Consider the following 19813-nt stretch of genomic DNA (forward strand, 5'->3'; position numbering starts at 1 on the left):
CACTCAAATGGTAGCGTGGCCGAGCGGTCTAAGGCGCTGGTTTAAGGCACCAGTCTCCTCGGAGGCGTGGGTTCGAATCCCACCGCTGCCAAGTGATTTTTTTATTTTTCAATTTATTTTAAAATATTCTCTCAATATTAACAAGCAATGGATCTTCTCAGACTTTATTTCTAGCAACTGTGAACATGCTGCTCGCACTGGCATTTCGTTAGATCACAGGCAGCTGTGACGCACACAAGCAGTAGTGGATGACGGCATAGCAACCAACCACTTTGTTTGTTTCTTTTCACTTGAGCTGCGTTATAATTCCCAATGGGTTCTTGTTGGTGAGGCGACTAGAGCTCATTGTTGGGCGTTATAAAATTAAGACTATACTTCACAGGATCATTTCTGTAGTCAGTCTTCACTTACTTTCACACTATCTGAAAGCACTTCACACCCGCGTTGATGAGGTGAATCGTTTTATTCGGCAGCGTGAGGTTTTGCGTGATGCCCTTTGCGGTATGACTTCGGTCATCCGTGTTGTGGGCGTGGCGCTTCGATGATCGCTCGGTAACACGAATAGAACGAATTCTGAGTGGTGTACAAAACCTTTTTAAATAATCAATTTGAACCTAATATTTTAAGTGGAAGTAGTTAAGTAGCTGTCGGACTCTTCAGTCTGATTTTCGCTAGTAAAATGATTCAGTTCGAGCACTGAAAAGTGCCGTTAAGAAGTTTTCAATTGAAAAATTCGCTTAGCAACGTTGAAGGGGGAAAGTTTATGGGGGGTCTTGTAAGCGGCGTGGAGTATGGCTCTGCTCTGCTGGTTTTCTTCCAATGTGTGTATTGGCTGGCAATATTATATAATATGCAGTAACCCCACCCTACCATCCCATCCCCTTATCCGCATAAGAACTGTGTGTGACCCATTTCCCCATCCCTTGTTAAAAATTTATATGTCGTATAACTTCTCAGAGTCTCCGGCAACAGAAATTTGAGAGTACTGAAGGAAGTCTCTTGGCACATAAGTTTTGTGGCACGTTAAGTACTTTTTCCCCAACCATCGCTTGTTGCTGCTGTTGTTGTTGTTGTTGTCTGGGCTGAATGTGGAATCCCTGCCCATATTCCTATGCCTCCGGGGTGCATAGTATGCACATGCAACAAGAAGCAGCAACAAATAATAGAGAATGGCAATAAAAGTACGATACATATTTAAGGGCAAAGAAAAAAAAATGAAGAAAAAATGTTTAAATAGTTTCTTGCTACTTCTTTTTGAGAGCTTGCAAATGGCGTATGCGCTATACTAGTGGAAAGAGGGGATGAAAACGGGGAGAGGGTGGGGGGATGTTGAGGGCAAGATGAAAAGCGCAATGTAAAATTACTTTTTGTGCATTTTTATTATTGAAGAGTTTTCATTCGTTTTTTGTGTGCCAAAGTTTTTGGCACTAAATTAAGCGATTCGCAAATAGGTATTGTTGATAATAGAAATTGATATCTCAAGCATAGTCGACAAACTTTCGCAATTTACATTCTGTGTAGTTTTTTTTGTGTACGAATAGAAGGAACTCATTATTTCGAGAAATTTTGGCTGACTTGTGCATTAATATATATATGAGAAATAGTCGAACGATTTTCTTCTTCCTGGAATTTATGTAACTTTGTTTAAGATGTGAAACTTTTCATTTTAGCTATCAAGGAATGAAATTAAACTACAAAATAGTCTTCAATGATAATATGTATTTTAACTCAGGTTGATGCGAGTAGAAAAAATCTACATTATTTGATAAATGGATGCGATTAGTAAAATAACACATAATCTAAATATTGTTTGTGCCATAGAACTGGTTGAAATCGAACAATAAATCAATATTAAAGTCAGATTTGAATTTGTCTGTTTTCTGTTTAGTTTTTTTTTTGCTACATTTCTGAAAAAATATTGTGAATATTCGCAGACAAGAATTGCCCATCGACATTTAACTGACTCATGACTTATAAAAAATGACTTATTTTGACTATCCTTGGTTGAAAATACACATATACATTTTTATTTGATTCCAACACAAGTTGCTCTCGTTCGTTGCGTATTTTCTTTGCCATTTTTCGTAGAACTTTGGCCTGGCTGGCAGCAGCATTTTGAGACGCTGCTCGGCGGAGCCACTTTGTTTGCCTCGCACGTATCGTCATTTTTGACATTTAATTATGGTTGCCTGCTGAACAGAGTACAGTTCGAATAGAAGACGAGTGCGAATGCGAATGCGAATACAAGTATGGGTATGGGTATGGGTATGAGTATGAGTACTCGTATTCACATGCCCTCAAGCTGTAAGCTGTAAACTCGATTTCATGGCTCTTCGAAAAAGATGCTCCAATGTTGCCACACACTGCGCCAGGTAAGTTGACGCATCCAATGCGATCTACGTGTACATCTTGCTCTGTTACTATTACTGTGTCTACCCAACCTGCGCCCTGCCCCCGGCCCCACCCCTCTGACTGGACGTGCGTTGTCAAAACTGGCTCTTCATTTTTTTGCAATAAAAATGCTCAGCTTTTCTTTTGTGGCGTGGACTCCTGTAGCGCTCCTGCAGGACAAAGCTGTCGCATGCTGGCGATTTATGAAAAAATCGCCGCACGTGATGTGAAACGGCAAAGGATTTTTTGGGTTGTGAAGTGGACACCGTCCACTGTCCACCGACCACTGTCTCAGTGTCCACTCTCTGCACACGGGCTCTGCACAGGACAATTGCGTCTAAATTAATTATCAAGGATAACGGAGGACGTCTCAGGTTCGCAGCGTCCCAAACGTCTGCTGCTTTTGGCTAATTCAATTATGTGAGCGCCGGCGGGTAGCTGAGAAATTAAAAACGGCTTAGGCCAAGTTAATGCGGACTTAAGCGCGTTAATTAAAAGCCAGTTGATATGTTCGTGCATCCCCGCCCCTTCCCCTCCCCCAGCGCTCTCTCAAACCTCAACCAGCACCCTTTAGCCCAACATCAGCTGCAATTGCAAGGGGTGGGGGTGTGATTTAACACCCCATTCTCCCTTCAACCCCACCTGTGGATGAGGAGCCAACCCCCCTTCTCAGTTGAGCAGACGGCGGTCCAATAAAATTGCCCGCTAAAATCACGAACTGCAAATCTCTTGAGAATAATTTGAGAACATAGAAAATGCCAAAAGATGCCGCCACGGAATCCGCCACATTAAAATATGATGAGCTCCGGCATATAACGGAAACGGGAAGCAAATGAAAAACAAAGTTCATAAAAATGTTGTAAAGAAACGTGCAGCAAAGGCCAAAGCCAACTGGCCAAGGTGCCTGTGGGTTGGGGGGCAAGGTGGGCGTGGGTGCGGAGCAGCAGTCCAAAAAATAATCAACATAAAAAAGAAAATAATTTGCAATATTATCAGGGACTGCAAAGAATTCCGCACAGTGGAATTAAAAAGGCTGCAAAACGGCATAAAAAAAGAAATGAAAAGAAAAACTGCAAAAGAATTGGGAGAAATTAATGAAAAATAATGTAAAAGAAATTAATGAAAAATTCTGCAAAAATTAGTAGTTTTTCTGCTAATATTCAAATAAATGAAAAGGATTTTATTGGTTTTCGTATAGCTAAATGGAATTATTCTGCAAATTAAGCCATGATATGTTTAAATCAACAGTTTTTGGTTTACAAATGGACAAATGGACTTTTGCTTTCTGGACTTTGCTGGTCTTTTCCTTGTTTCTTGCTCTTCTGACTTTTTTTTTGCAGTATATATCTTTTGCCTATTGGGACCACTGTGCATGGGATTTCAGTGCCCCCGCTCAAGTTTGGAACTGAGTATCTCAGTTTCAGTTGGACAGTAATTGAAGTTAGGTACGCGCTCAAACAAAATGCAAATTAAATTTGGTTTTAATCAAGCACACACTTTCAAGCCACAACAGCAAAAATAAAAAATATGAAAAATATAAAAAATATAAAAAAAAAACAAAACGAAAGCAACAAAAATAATAACAAGACATGACGAAAAAAAAGGTCTTCTAGCGGGGGTCGCTACTCAGGGCCAGATTTCGAGTCAGCCGCTTGGCCCCGGATTGGGGCATAGGCAAATCAATTAAAGGGCCACATTTCCAGCACAAAGCGCATTTAGTGTTGACCTCAAAGCCATTAACGACAAAAAAAGCCAATTGGCTGCTGTCCACTTCGAATCACTCATCGTTCAAAATAATGATTGGAGAAAAAAGACAAAACGTGATCATAACTTCATCAATCTATCAAACTCTATGTGTGCATCCAAAAAAAAGTCGAACAAAAAAAAACTGGTTTTCGGTTTGAGAGTTGGTTGCGAGTGCGAACGAGACGGGGCGACTGGGTCGATTGGATCAAGTTCAAAGTCAATTTGGCCGCTTCCGTCGCCGCTGGCACTAATCGGATCCGCTGAACACAAAACATTAACTATATAAAGACTTGCATTCAACACAAGACCAACAGCAAACTAAGTTTGTCGATTGTAGCAGAAACAACCAAAGCAAAAAACCATCATCATCAATATGGTAAACACAAAACGCCGAAATGGACACTTGGTTGCACAATCTAATCGCATTTGTTTTCATAGAAATTCCTGATCATTGCCGTCGCCTTTTTGGCCTGCGCCTTTGCCGATGTCTCCGAGTTGGGACAATCTGGCTATGACTACCCACAGCCTGCACCACCGGCACCAGCTCCGGAATACATTCCGCCCGCAGCACCAGCACCCGAATACATTCCCCCCGCTGCACCCGTCGAAACCTACATTCCCCCACAGATCGAGGAGATCGAGCAGCCCGCTCAGGATGGCTATCGTTATAAGACTGTGCGTCGTCGTGTCTTCCGTCACCGCAACTAAAATCCAACTGTAGATAAAATGAGTGCTTGAGATGAGAGCCTAGTTTGTTTTTTGTTGCTGTCATCTCTGGACTCGAAGAGGAGTTAGGAGCAGAAGTAGATTGTTGTCTTGTATTTGCTTTGATGAACATCAAAGGATCTGTAACAGGATACTCAAAACTGAATTTAAGAATTCAATAAGTTATGAAAATATACAAAACTTGCTTGAAAACCCTTTGCATTTCATTTAAATATCGAAATCAACAACTTGGCAGAGATTTCAGCTGGGTTTCGAGAACATTTTGAATCTTAACGCTGAAGATCTTTCTCCAGTTGTGTAGTGAGATTTACAATTATTATTGTGGTTTCGCTAAAAGCTGGAAAACAGATTTAAATGAAGTACGAATTCAGGCAGAAGTCAAGTAGCGTTGTATTATTATTATTGTATACGATGTCAGCTGTCAGCTAACTTCTAGTTGGCGAACATTTCGTGTAGATTTTAGTGTCAGCTCCATAAACAACTTAATTTGCCATTCATTGAGCGGCAAGCAAGGAGGAATGGAAGGGGGTGTGTGGGGGGGGCCACTTTCCTTACCCGCTGAGTGGCTGCTGGCATCGATAAGTTGCCACAGCTTGCACATCTCGTTTGGGTTTTGGGTTGTGGCAGTCGTCGTTTATAAAACGCTTAACATTCGTGACATATTTCGCATTTGGCTGTGCTGTGTGTCCAGCACTGAAATTTATAGACTTTATCCATTAGGAAAACAATTACGACTGCAAACAATGACTGCTGCTGCTACTGCTCCTGGCCAATGTCCGACTGATGGCAGCGACTCCCTGGCCCGAGCATATGTTGCGATTGCGATTCGAGATGTCGCCGACTCCAACTGCGGCTGCTTCACCATCTCCATCTTGGTCTAGGTTCATTGTCCTTGTCGGCGCGTAAGAAAAAATATATATTTTCTTATTATTTTGCCGCAGAATATGCGATTTTCCTGGACGCTGTCGTCGTCGTCGCCTCTCTTGACTTCTTCTGTTGCTGCAACACAAATCCAATTACCTTCAAAATAATAAACTTATGTACATACCAAAGGCAACAACAGCAAATGCCAATGCTGAGCATGAGCATGAGCATGGGATATCTCTCTTACACACAGCAACACACACACCAACACACACACACACACACACACCATGACACACCAACACACTCACACACCACTCACATTTGCTTTATCAACTGTTGATAGACTCCATGGGGAATTTTCGTATGTCACACGCTGCCACCAAAGGCGACTGCTGATGTTGGGCAGAGTTGGGGGTTTTTGGTGATGTTGTCTGACGCTATTTTGTTTTTATACCCGCACCAAAGCGCCACGTTCTAGTGCATACTTTCTCAAGATGCTTAAGAATGCCACGAAATCTAATTCATTGTATACTTTCGATAGGAAGGAAAAACAGAAAATTTTAACTGTCACCGACCACAAATTAGTCTTAAAAATACTTTCTTTTGGTTGAGCAATAATATTCGTGTTAATTCGATTTTTATTACATTAATTAAAGGTCTTTTTAGTTTGAATAAAGTTCCGAATATTTGTTAACTTAAGGTTAATCAGTCAGCAACTTAGCTGTGTTTGTAGATACAATGACCTGATGAATATTTGCTGATCTATTGAATATTATCAGTGCAGCAGTATCTTTAAAGATTCAACTCGAATGTTATTCTAAACTACGAGGTATTTGCACCGCTGAGTTGACTTACAGAGCTGAACTTAATGTATTCTTTATCCTGTTATAATTCTTTCATTTGTACATCTGGGCAGACAAATTTGTTAGCCCATCAATAACTACAGCAGTAAATTAGAGTATTTTCTGGGGGTGTCCAGCACTCAAGACCCGGCACTTGATGATATTGTCTCTCACACTTTGTAGTTTTGATCTCCATTGTCCTGTGTCTTCGTCCTGTGTCTGCTAACTTCCATGGCTTGTTTGCTGCTCATTATTCGCCTGGCAGCAGCACGAATGCACGAGCGCAAATAATTTTGCCACTTGCATGTCATCAGCATAAACTGGGTGCAAAATATGTGGCATCCATTGGCGGCGTCCACGACAAGGGGAGGACAAGGAGCGAAAGGATGACGACAACGACGACCGAAGGAAATTCGTTTTAGAGCAAAGTCAACAGCAATTGGCCAAATGACTTGTAAGGGTTTCTGCCATGTCACAGCAGATATGCCCCCAAACAGCGAGAGTGAGTGAGAGAAAGTGATGGAGAGATAGAGAGAAAGAGAGAGCACAAGGATATGAACTGTGGGAGTGCCTCCTTCTGCAACAGGACTCGAGTCCCACATCCTTTCCGGCTGGCGAGCAGTTTATTGAATTCGCATATTTTCCCATTTTGCATTATGGCTAACAAGTTGGCTCCTTTGTTTTTTAGCAAATTTTTGCCTCATGCTGTTTGATTTTGTAATCGAGGATTTGTTTGTTTTTTCTTTGGTTTTTTCTTTTTTTTTTTCTTTGGTTTTTTCTTTTTTTTTTCTATTTTGCGGCATTGAATGTTTTAGCAATTTTTTTTTTCTTTGTTGGGTTGAGCACAAATTGGTCTGGTCGTTGAATTGACCTTTTTACTGCACTGACGATACGACAAGAGAGACGAGAGGGAGAGAGAGGGAGAGGGAGAGAGGAGAGTTGGCGGCCCAAAATGCCTGTGACATGTGTTTGGCCTTGAGCGGTTTGTTTAGGGTTTCTGCGGTAAACATATTGGATATGGTTGCTCGTCGCAATCGTGCTGGGTTTTTATCAATGGACTGTGCGGCATGCTAAGTGGCAGTGGCAGCAAAGCGGTGAAGTTGAGTTGATTGCCAAAAACTCACAGAAGGGTAGACCTGTTGGATTTCTCAATATACTATTCCAAATTGATTTTGAGCTTGGCATAAGGAATGACTGTCTTTAAGCTAAGTTTCCTAAGTTCCCTAAGTCATCATCATCCAAGATTTATAAGTATTTCAGAAGAAAACAACTTTGATAACGTAGCAAATTTTTAACTTATGAAAGAGCTACTTTTAGAGCTATAAAATGAAAATAATATACAGTAAAAAATGCTAAATTTTGTTTGAAATATTTTTAAAAATTTATTATTTTACATTAAACTGAAAACAATTGTTTAACAACAAATTTTGAATCACTCTCTTCTTCTGTTCTTTTATCACATTAGTCAACAATAGAAATTTTGTGGTTTGCTTGTGGCTGCTTCTAGTTGCGGTGACGGAAGACACGACGACGGACAGTCCTGTAACGGTATCCATCCTGAGCGGGCTGCTCGATCGCCTCGGATTGGGGTGGAATGTAGGTGTTCTGTGGTGGTGGTGGTGGTGGTGGAGGTGGGATGTAAGCTGGGGCTGGAGCAGCTGGTGGAGGAATATAGGTGTTCATTGGTGGTGGTGGTGGCGGTGGTGGTGGAATATAAGTGTTCATTGGTGCCGGTGGTGGTGGTGGTGGTGGTGGGGGAATATAGGTGTTCATTGGTGCCGGTGGTGGTGGTGGCGGTGGTGGGGGAATGTAGGCCGGTGCAGGTGCTGGCGGCGCCGGAGCTGGATAATCATAGCCTGATTGGGGCGCCTCAGCCAAGGCGCAGGCCACAAAGGCAACGGCAATGATCAGGAATTTCTGTGAATATATTCGGATTAGGTATTTTTATATGTTTTTTTTTATTGGATTGTTTAATGACTGCAATCTACCATGTTGAATCTGTTGCTGTTGCTGTTTGGAGTCCAAGTCGCTGTGTACTGCTGAACTCTTAACTCGCCGTGGTTTTTATAGCCCAAATAGTTGAACCTCCGGTCAGCTGAAGCAGTCGCAGCTGCAGCCGCAAATATTAATTGCGTGACGCCACTCAATCTTACTGTATCTGTATCTCGATGTTTGCCCTCAAGTGCCACGAACTCAAGAGTTTGAGATTCACAAGAGGCGGAAGAGGGGCGCCCAATGCCAAGTGGTTGGACGGGTTTTTGCCGGACACCTCAAGACAATGCATCTTTTTGACTGGGGTCAATTAATATTTTTTTTTATTTTTGTTTTAAACCAAGCAAGCTTCTTTAATTAGATCAAACACAGTTTGTCCATTTACATATGAATATCATCAGTTAATGTTTTTTCTTCATTTGTATCTCTATGTTTTTTTTGGCTTTGAGTCGAGTCTCTATTATTATATTTTGTGTTTGATGTTGATGTATGTTCGTGGGCCTCTCGTACATTAGTGTTGCCTCTTTTTTTTCAGAATCATTTTCATTTGGCTTGTATGGCTTTTGTTATGGTTATTAGATTAATTTTCTACACAAAGTCGTAATAAATACCAGCTGCTCAGGAAATATGTATGGCGAATATCTTCCTGTATTTAACTTAACGTTGAACTGATAAAGACCCTATGCTTATCGGCTTATCGAGAAGAAATACTTGAACATATAGCACAGGTTCTAGTATAAATTGTATAATGGGAGATCAGTTTTATAAATGGATTTTCTTACTGCTTATATAGACTTAATTTTCATTAACATATCTCACTTTCATAAGAGTTTTTGATCTTCGACTACAAAATCAAAAAATTTGGTGTTTAAAAATTCATGTTTTATGTTTTCAATGTTGTCTTGTTGTACTTCTAATTTTAGCTTAACTTTTTCAAGCTTTTATTTTTTGTCAGCTCACATTAATAATTTATGTTCAACAAATGAGCTTTCAGCCCACAGCATCACTTTAAGTTTATGCCAAAATTAATAATAAATTGTTTTTGTTTTTCTTTTCTGTTCATTCCTCTGGTTATTGTTATTGTTGTTTCAGCTTCTGGCCAGTCGGTTAGTTAATTGGCGAGAATAGTATTTGCCTAATTTATTTTCCCAGCAAATATGTGGCATATTAAATAGGATTTTGGTTACCAGCTGTTTGCTTCAACTGAATACCAATTAGGGTTAATGTCTTACATAATGGAACTGCTTTATTATGTCGTAAATCTTCCATGCAAGGAAATAAACTACGAAAATATGCTGCAGACCAAGATCAAAATCTATTCTGAATGCTCAACTAATATACGAGTTTGTTTAGTTATAAAATTTTGTAGAGGCGATTTTCGCAATCTTTTAGAACAGTCAGAGTTCACTTTCATTTTTTGTAATTTATTCATTCATTAAAAAAGCTTTTAAGCATATTTAAATATAAAGAACGGCGATCTTAGCAGATTCGATTTCATACTCTTCCAGACCTGGCAACCAAATGACATCAAAAGAGCCGATTGTTTCTATGCAGCCATTTGAAATGGTTATTCGATTTTGATGATTTTTCCCGAAATTATGGTATATTGATCCGAAATACTGCCTGAAGCAAAAAGTCGGATATATTTCAAGCTTCATCAAGATAGTTGTCAAGCTGAGGTATTAGTTTGAATATAAGCAGACAGGAATAGCTACATCGACTCGATGAGTAATGCTGATTAGGACTATATATACCCCTTTTGAATACCCTATAAATTCATTTTAAAATGTGTATGACACAAGAAGCTGATGATCCTTCGGAACCTGTCGACTATAACTGAGACAGTTATAAGAAGCGAAGATCCTTTCAGACACTCGTGACTAGAGCATGCTTGTTTAAATAATGCCAATAGATTAAATCATAAAATTATGACCAAATACTGCCCATAAGATCACAGAAGCCAAGCTGTTTTTTTTTTAAACATTTATTGAATCAACTTGTCGGCGCCTGGATAAGGCAGGCATTGGATCGCTGCCTAGAAACGGCGACGGATCACGCGACGCACTGTCTTGTAACGGTAACCATCGGAAGAGATGGGCTCGATTTCCTCGAGGGGCTGCTGAGGAATATGAACTGGTGCGGGAGCATGGTGAACTGGTGCGGGAGCATGGTGAACTGGTGCCGGAGCATGGTGAATTGGTGCGGGAGCGGGGGCTGCGGGTGGGATGTACTGGTTGACCGGAGCTGGAGCAGGAGCCACATGAACGGGAGCTGGAGCTGGAATATCATGGTGGATAGGTGCGGGAGCTGCAGGTGGGATGTACTGGTTGACTGGAGCTGGGGCAGGAGCCTCAATGTGAATGGGTGCAGGAGCTGGACCGCTGTGAACGGGTGCTGGGACGATATGGGCGGGTGCTGGGACGGCTGCAGGTGGAATGTAGGTGTTCACGGGCTGGGGTGCAGGAGCAACCTTAATGGGCAGTGGTGCGGGTGCAGGAGCTGGCTCGGCATAGTTGTAGCCCGACAGATGGGAGACATCGGCGTGGGCAACGGCCAAAAGGGCAACGGCGACAACAAGAAGCTTCTGCAAATGAGAATCAAAATCGAAAATAGAATTAGTCCTGACGATGTCTTACTCCAACTGGCTGTGGTGACACCTACCATATTGAAAGTGTGTGTTACTTGAAACGATTCGGTTTGTAGTATGTCTTGGAGTGCCCGAGACGGGTAGTATTTATATGAATCTCAGATCAGTGCTGAGTCCGCACTGTCGAGTCAAACTCGATACAGAATTGCGCAAAATAAGAGGCTTTTAATATGCCAGAAACTAGAATTTTATTGTCAATATCTGGTTACACATAAAGTAATTTAGAGGGGTAGGGTATCAAGAGTGGTTGACAGGGTCACACGGTAGCTAATATCGCATATCGTTAAGATTAACATTTTTAATAATGTCGAACTATATTTATGATGCGCTTTGCATATAGTTCAGAAAACGGAAGTAAATTTATAATTAATTTTTAATAATTTATATAGGTCTTACAGACATATTTATGTTAGAAGGGCATCGGCATTACAATTTGTAAATTAGTTTGTCACACTTAAAAGACCCGCTTACAAATTAATAATTAAAAACATATTTTTTTTTAGATATAATTTTTATAAATTAAATTTTCATATTTTTCTCAGCATATTTGTTTTGTCTTTTTTTTATTTGACTTTGAAGAAAAGTAATGGAATCTTTCTCTTAACATACATTTTTACAATGCTTCACATGCTTATAGCGTCCCTAATAGTCGGCTAAGTCCAATATTTAGTTCCTTTCGCACTTGTTGGCTTGAATTTACATTTAATTTGCATAAAACATAAATGCTTTTTTTCGATTAGTCAACTACCTGCCCACTGATGCTTAAGTCAGCTCGACAGTGGGCAGCGCTGACCTGAGCTAAGCCGTGTTGATGGGCAAGCCAGAAGTTGTGATTAGGTTTCTTAATTAGCTCTGATAAGGCGGACCAGTGTCATTTGATTAAGCCCGGTCTTGTAGCCAACTGAAAACCTGAGATGCGAATTTGCCAAATTTGTCTCGCTACTAGTTGCTGCCATTTTGTTGGCTGTTGGCGATGCTTTGGATGCGGTCCACTAGATACAAATTAAAATGCGTAGTTTTAATATGCAGATACACATATATACTTCAGTGTGTGTGTGTGTATGTGTGAGTGAGGTTTCAGTTCAAAAGAGGAGAGTGTCGCCAGTGCGACTGCCGCCAGTTTCTCGCCGTGATATGTCAGCATGTGTGACAAATATCAGTGGGCGAATGTTTTGAGTGTCTGTGCGTGTGAAGGACGCGCTTTTCTCTCTCTTTTAATTACACAAATGGACAATGAACAATTTCAGCTTTTGCCAAAAAAAAAAAATAGTAATAATAAAAACATTTTAGACATTTTGGCGTCTCTCTATTCGGCTGTGTCGCCATTTATATATGTATAAATAAATATATATATATGCAGTTCACCATAAGCAAATACTATAATACCACTGTAGCTATGCAAACAAGCACTTAACCCGCTTTCATTTTGTCAATTCCATTATTTTCGCAACGCCAATAAACTGAAACTGCAAAATGTTTTGAACCCAAACGCGCACACAATCATAGCATGTCATGCCACATTGCGTATACGTAATTTAGTTCTTTGGCTGTTAATAGTTGAAGTTGCAACGCATCTCTATAAAAATTGACAGCAAGCATTTTGGGGGGGAAATGTTCAACAGCCAAAAATTGCATGCAATTGTGATTCAAAGTATAACAATGCAATATTGTTGGTTGGCATTACAAACTCTGCAATTTGATAGTAAAAAGTTTCAACTTTTGAATACAATGCGATGAAGACATTTATTATTTACTCGTTGTTATTGTTGTGCTGGGGTCAACACTTTGTGCTTGAAGCACTTTTCAACTTTAGTTTCAACCCGTGTTAATAATTTGTTTTTAATTCCTTTATTTTTATTTGATAAACACAGAGAAGACGTGCAAAGTTATAAAGTGAATTAAATAGTGCTGCTTACGCATCACTTAAGCAATTGAGAGGTGTCTTAATTGCTCCCTTCGTCGGTTGAATAAATATTTATCTGTAATCAACTGAGCGTTCATCCAAGTGCTTCATTTACATATCCATTTGAATAGTCGGCATGTGCTGATTAATTATTTGCTTTGATTCACACACGAAATATGCTAAACGGCTTTTCTAATATATATTTCATAGATTTCAGCTTGCTCGTTTCCTGCTTTAAATCCAATTGAAGTTCGGGCCAGCATTTGGGCACCTTTCAACCTTCAAGGTCAGGGCCTAATGAACCACACATAAATCAACCCCAATAGTTGGTAAAATAAATGTGTTTTAAAACGAATTCAATTGGGATAATATCGAGTGAATCCGCAGTACTAAAGACCAATCGGCATGCCAAACTCTTTAACAGCTAACAACGTTTAACAATCGATTTTACATTTTTCTTTTCTGTTTTTCGAATGCCCAACGACCTGCCAGATCATAAATTCAGGGACCCCAGATCAAACCCCCCCTCGGTTTGTACAATACGTCGTATTTCTGTATATTTCGCGAGATAAATCAACGCGCGACAAATTAATGCTGCAAATGAAGTGCAACTGCCGTTTGCTGCAGCGCTGGGATGATGGAGGGAGTGGTTTGAAAGGATATTGAGGGTCTGGGCACAGGTGTGATACATCGCCGCACATTTAAACCTGCGCCGCCCCAATTTGCAGTAACAGTAAAAATAAATGAAGGCAGTCAACGTTGCATATATCAGTTGGCCATGCGGCTGCCACTGACGATATAATTACGCAGATACTGTCAATATTACATGTGTGTGTGTGCAGAGTTGCCGTAAGCGTTGCTCGTTGTAATCCTGCTCCATCTCTCACTCTGCCTCTCCCTCTCCCTCTCGCTCTCTTTCTCTCTCAATACATGCCTCATCACTTTTTATATGCGCCGCAATTTCACTTCTTTTATTTTTGTGTTGGTTTTTTTTTATATTTTTGTTCTCATTTCCTTTTGCATACTTTTGGGCGGCAGTGTCGCTTGTCTGCCATGCGATTATTTTGTAATCCATGGCGCCTAAAGCATTGATTACACATTGCACACCTGGACAGCGGAGCTCGTCGAAGGTGGGCCGAATGCCAGGCCATAATGCGTGTTAATCAGCATCATTAACTGCTAATTAAGTGCGGTTGCAAATGCAGCCAACTGTCAATTGTTTTCGAACCAGCAGCACTGCAGCACCGCTGCACCATCACCTGCCATATCTGCTCAATCTTTTTTACTACCCAGAGAACTCTGGCTGGCTGGCTAAGCTGGTGAGCAATGTGCAATGAGGCTGAAAATTGCACATTGTCAGATTGTTATTCGGATTCAAGCATCGCTAAATGTTGCTGCTGATTAGTTTGCGTTTAGTAATTGTGCTTAAATTCGTTGACATATTGCAGTTTTAACTTAAATAAAATAAAATCATACTAAAGTAGAAACATTTTCGCAAATGTTCAAATTATTATTCATCGTGTGGAATGATTATTTTCACCACATCTTATGTTGTGTAAAACTATGATAGCAAGCTCAAACAAATTTATAAAAATACCTCTAATTGCTTTAGCTAAATTCCAATTTGCAAATTTGTTAGCATAATCAACCGCATTCCAGTTACAAATGCCAACTGATTTTTGTGGTGAGTGGCAATAGTCTATAAATTGTAATTGCCTGTCAAAATGGATCAATGCAATTTCCACAATATCCACATAATCATCTATCTTTATATAGATTTCCAGGATGGGTTGTGAGCATCAGAGCCTGAACGCATTTTAATTCATTTAATTAAGCTGCCAATATTTGACCAAAATGCAATTAACAAAATCAGGTCTGGTGGTCCTTTGGCAACTGTCTCACGTCCTTTGTCCCGATCTATGTGGTTGCTATGGCTGCGTCCAGCAAAAAATTATTTGTTTGAATTACGCAATTCATTTGGCAGCTTTTCGTTCTTAAATTTGTGCATTTTTATTTATTCTAGCAGAGAATCTAATATTAAATATTAGAATGTAAAACACAGAAGTTATCTAAAAAACCATTGCAGACCAAAGAGAATGGCATATTCCTATTAATATGCGGCATTTAATGAATGTGACTGCTGTGGCGACGCTCTAAAGTACGAATCCTGAACCACGACACCGAGCATTAACTGGATGCTTGTAAAATTCATTGGAGAAAACGCGAACTTGCAGACATTTCCCTAATCAAATCGTAAAGACGTCGTCGAAGTCATTGCATTTTCTTTTTAATTTTCTTTTGGTCTTCGACCCCGTCGATGTGCTGGCTCTCGTGTCCCGTGTCCTGTGTCCCATGTCCTGGCACTTGTTAGCGCAATTGCGGCAGTCGGCAGCCACAAGTGGTCAGTGAGGCCTGATGAGGCCAATGTGAATGCGATGCCGCATGGTGGGCGTGGTTGTGGGCGAAACTTTTGAATCTAACGAGAAAAATTTCCACATCATCAAAGCTCATTCCAGCCCATAAATTTCGTGATAAATGTGAGTGCATGCCGAATGCTCTGCGTCGACCGACTCCTTGGGGAAACAAGGAGTGCGGCTGAGGCAACTCCTGCTCCATGCTGCTTGCAACTCCTTGACGGCCGCCTCTTGCTATCTGTCTGGTCGATAGCGATGGCGATGGCGAAGGCGATGCGGATACTAAGTTGATTTCGCCTTTTCTCTCAAGAATACACCGGCAAAAAAAACATTCACTCGATTTGAACTCATCAAATCATTGTTTATAAAATAAATAAATTCAACAATCAGGTAAATTGATAATCTTCGATTTACTTTGACTTTTGGAATTGGAACTATATTTTTCTGTGGGAAATTTCATAATCGAAAAATGGTATGTTTTCTTAGAGTGCATTTGGCTTTCATAAATTTCGAACTTAAATGAAGGCATGCCTTGAAGTGGTTCATAAACTTGGAGCTGCCCGCTGCAGCCGCTGATTGGGACTGTTGCTGATTGAGTGCGGCCAGTCTTCCTATTTTGATTGGAAAACAATTTGGTAAAGTTTCAGTCAGATTCAGTTTCAATTTGAGTATTTTTCCTTTTTATTTCATTGTTATTCTACGGGAAATTCGTTAGGATGCGTTTGACTATTTACAGCTGAGAGACGGCTTTACAGACGGTTGCGACGGTAGACGCGACGACGCACAGTCCTGTAACGGTAGCCATCGGCAGAGGGCTGCTCGATCTGCTCGAACGCCTGGTTCGACTGATAGGATTGAGCGCCTGCCGACTGGAAGGATTGAGCGGGGCCCGATTGGAAGGATTGGATGGGTGCCGACTGGAATGATTGAGCGCCTCCCGACTGGAAAGATTGAGCGCCTGCCGACTGGAAGGATTCAGCGCCTCCCGACTGGAAGGATTGAGCGCCTGCCGACTGGAAGGATTGAGCGCCTGCCGACTGGAAGGATTGGATGGGTGCTGACTGGAAGGATTGAGCAGGAGCAGGGGGAATGTAGCTGTTGACTGGAGCAGGTGCGGGTTGCTCGTAGTGGACTGGAGCAGGTGCAGGCTGGTAGACTGGAGCCGGAGCAGGTGCAGGCTGGTAGACCGGAGCCGGAGCGGGTGCCTCGTAGTGCACTGGTGCTGGTGCTGGTGCTGGTGGCACATAGCTGTTCACTGGTGCAGGTGCGGGTTGCTCATAGTGGACGGGAGCAGGTGCTGGCTGGTAAACCGGAGCCGGAGCGGGTGCTTCGTAGTGCACAGGTGCGGGAGCGGGCTGGTAAACCGGAGCCGGAGCGGGTGCTTGATAGTTGTAGCCAGATCCACCGAGATGGGAGACATCGGCACTGGCGCAGGCCAGAAAGGCAACGGCAACGACCAAGAATTTCTTAATCAGAAAAAACCACAATTAAAATCAAATCCTTGAATGTTAAATTCCGTATTTTTCTTAACTTACCATTTCAGTGATTAGATTCGACTCTTATTCCGCAAGCTATTGAATTGCTTCTGTCTGTTTTGGGGCTGGTCCGAAACTATTTATAGCACCGAACAGTTGAGAGAGCAGAGTATTCGAATACTCCAAACCTGCCAAAACCAAGAGAGATATTTGCTAATCGCATGCTGTATCTTGAATATTGAATATAAATGTTTACTCGTTGGTAGCCGACTATTATTTGGGGGCCAACGATTTCTACTGTTGGTGATATATTTTTTTACTGACAAGATCGTGTCTTGTTGGCCATAAAGTTTATCATGCTATTGTTTAATTTATGCCATTAAATTAATTTTTTATATTGCTATCAAATGTCATAAAGAATCACTGCTAACGGGAAATTTGTTAAAAATGTATATTATTTATTTAATATTATTATTTATGTGTTTGCCGCCACGCTTATATCTTTGACAAATGCCTTGTCTCAAATCGAATACACTCAAATTACATTTTATTTGCATAGCGGACTAGTTTAAGCTTAGAGTTTATGGCTTCTCAAGAACTCTTTGTTCTAGTAAAATTCAATTTTTAATACATTTATATTTGGTTGAAATTTGTCTCACTGCATATTGTTTTTACTTATCTTTTGATTTATAAAAAAAGTAATTTGGCTTTCCCAACTTCTGTTTTTTTTTCGCAAAAACTATTAATTTCTATGCGGTCAGCACTAAAAATGTTGTCTAAGGCCCTTGGCCATTAATTCTTTGTCTTTGGTTAATTTGAGTACCACAAAACCAGTTGTGTTTTATGATGCTGTGTGGATGCTTTAAAATTTGGGCCTGGCTATTGAAAACTTCTTCGGACAACTTCTTGAAGGTTGCACAACGTTGGTCTATTGTCTTTAACGCCTTTGCAGTTTGTACACTAGATACATTTTAAGATAGATCGCCTTCAGGAAACAAATTTACATTATCATGACATGATATTCATGAGCATGAGGTTTCTGAAGATGCTATATTATTATACTATCTGCGATGCTATCAAGTATAAATTTAAATTTCTTTACCACATTTGTGCAAGGCTTAAACAAAATCATAAATAAATCTTAACTAATTAGGTAGTATAAGAATGTAGCTGACAGAATTACATTGGAAAAGAATAAAGATTAATGCTTTAGATATGGTATTATTTAGTCAAATCAGCGAATATATTAATAGTTAAATGTTTCACAGATTTATGTAGCTAAAATAGGAAGAGAATATAGAAGAATATGTGTTAATTTTCTGATTATTTAATCAAGTATTTAGAAATATTACTATTCAATCGAATAAGGAAAAAATTGCATTCATAAAGTATTTTAATTTAATTAAATTAGTTTTTTCTAAAATTAACATTTAAATTTATAATTAAAGTTCAACGCCTTGCTAGACCATTGTGTTATAAATTATTTCCTCATGGTCCATAGTTGTACACACGCTTGGAATGCTTCATTATTTTTCGCTGTATTGCTCATTATTTATGGTGATATTTTAATTTGCTGTCACGCCGACATCGTCTTTGACTTTGCTTAGACACTTGAGATTGCAACTACAAATTCAGTTTATACGGCAGTTTATCATGCGCATTACTGTTTAACCTTTGCGTTGTACAAATATTTGCTTGTAGATTTGCTTTCTGAATGGTATTGTTGGGTTTGGTCAGGAGTGGGATCATTCGCAATCCAAGTGCAAACAAGACATTGCTTGTTAAACAAACTGAAAGATTCATGGCCCAAGCGAATTTTAAAACTTGCTCTTCAATTTACTAGCTGCTAAATAAAATTTCAAATTTTCTATGTTTTGTTTGTTTCCCTCTTTTTTTTTGTTCGTATACCAAATTTTGTATGTAAATGTCGATCGTTTTGACGGTCAATTTGCTGACGACGATTTCCATGGCTAAGCTTCCGTTTATGCTGTGCTATTCGACGGCTCTCAGTTACTCTTCGGCCTGTCCCACTTTTCCATATTATTATTATTTGATTCACATCTGCAGCTCTGACCAGCTTTGCCGCATAATTAATGCAAATATAGCTCAATTTGACGCGATTTTGTTTTAAACATACTAAACACTAACTTGTTTGGTTATTGTTACCATGGTTTCTTGCCTTTTTAATATTATGCATAATTTGTACTGCCCGTTTTGCTGAGCGTCACAAAACTGTGGGCTAATTATACCTCAATTGTTTTGGCCTTGACTTTGAAATTTAAATTTTGCTCATCAGCATCTTTCCGCCTGTTTAATTTTGGTTTTTTTCCGTTTCCCTTTTCGGATTCTTATTCGTTCTCTTGGCCGCTTCTTCATTAGTTGTAATTAAGATCCGCTTATGAATTCATGTAAATGCTAATTTATATTAATGATAATTTTTTAATTCCCTTTACACTGCAGCAAGTTTTGTCAACTGATTCGACCTGTTGCATTATTCGTTGTTATACTTTTGATTATAATTATTTAAGTTTTGATTTTGTTTGATCTGCATCTTTTACTTTCATTTGCTTAGTTCCACGTCGTTGCATATGAATGAGCTATGATTTATATAGTTATAATTAAGCTTATACATATTAATGACACATTTTGATTGAGTTTGCACAACAAAGCTTTATAAGCCATTGATAGCATATCAGATGCAGAAGAAAATTATAAAATAAAATGTGTAAATTTATGTTGTACACAATAATAAAAAAGATTAAAACAATTTTCAAATAAAAAGCATATCGGATCCATAAAGTATATATTGT

The 19813-nt window shown here is 39.8% G+C and overlaps 3 protein-coding genes and 2 non-coding genes across 5 annotated transcripts; 3 read left to right on the top strand and 2 right to left on the bottom strand.

Annotated features, from left to right (window-relative positions):
* Positions 1 to 9: 9 nt before the first annotated feature.
* Positions 10 to 91, top strand: Trnal-aag. Its single transcript has one exon. It is a non-coding gene; the product is annotated as a tRNA-Leu (tRNA).
* Positions 92 to 365: 274 nt separating this feature from the next.
* Positions 366 to 582, top strand: LOC6561077. The gene has a single exon (XR_047076.2). It is a non-coding gene; the product is annotated as a small nucleolar RNA U3 (small nucleolar RNA).
* Positions 583 to 3976: 3394 nt separating this feature from the next.
* Positions 3977 to 4985, top strand: LOC6560861. Its single transcript, XM_032735056.1, has 2 exons — positions 3977 to 4513; positions 4576 to 4985. Exons 1-2 carry the CDS (start codon positions 4511 to 4513, stop codon positions 4843 to 4845), a joined length of 273 nt encoding a protein of 90 aa, XP_032590947.1. The 5' UTR covers positions 3977 to 4510; the 3' UTR covers positions 4846 to 4985.
* A 3059-nt stretch (positions 4986 to 8044) lies between these two features.
* Positions 8045 to 8856, bottom strand: LOC6560862 (protein cappuccino). Its single transcript, XM_001985783.2, has 3 exons — positions 8766 to 8856; positions 8561 to 8682; positions 8045 to 8489 (listed from the first exon to the last, which is right to left on the bottom strand). The coding sequence occupies exons 1-3, from the start codon at positions 8854 to 8856 to the stop codon at positions 8076 to 8078; spliced, it is 627 nt and encodes a 208-aa protein (XP_001985819.2). The 3' UTR covers positions 8045 to 8075.
* A 1705-nt stretch (positions 8857 to 10561) lies between these two features.
* LOC116805133 (skin secretory protein xP2-like) lies at positions 10562 to 19172 on the bottom strand. The gene is made up of 3 exons (XM_032735561.1): positions 19152 to 19172; positions 16625 to 16994; positions 10562 to 11063 (listed from the first exon to the last, which is right to left on the bottom strand). Exons 1-3 carry the CDS (start codon positions 19170 to 19172, stop codon positions 10600 to 10602), a joined length of 855 nt encoding a protein of 284 aa, XP_032591452.1. The 3' UTR covers positions 10562 to 10599.
* Positions 19173 to 19813: the final 641 nt, after the last annotated feature.

The sequence above is a fragment of the Drosophila grimshawi genome, unplaced genomic scaffold (assembly GCF_018153295.1).
Source record: "Drosophila grimshawi isolate 15287-2541.00 unplaced genomic scaffold, ASM1815329v1 contig_1367, whole genome shotgun sequence".
In the NCBI taxonomy this organism is placed as follows: Eukaryota; Metazoa; Arthropoda; class Insecta; order Diptera; family Drosophilidae; genus Drosophila; species Drosophila grimshawi.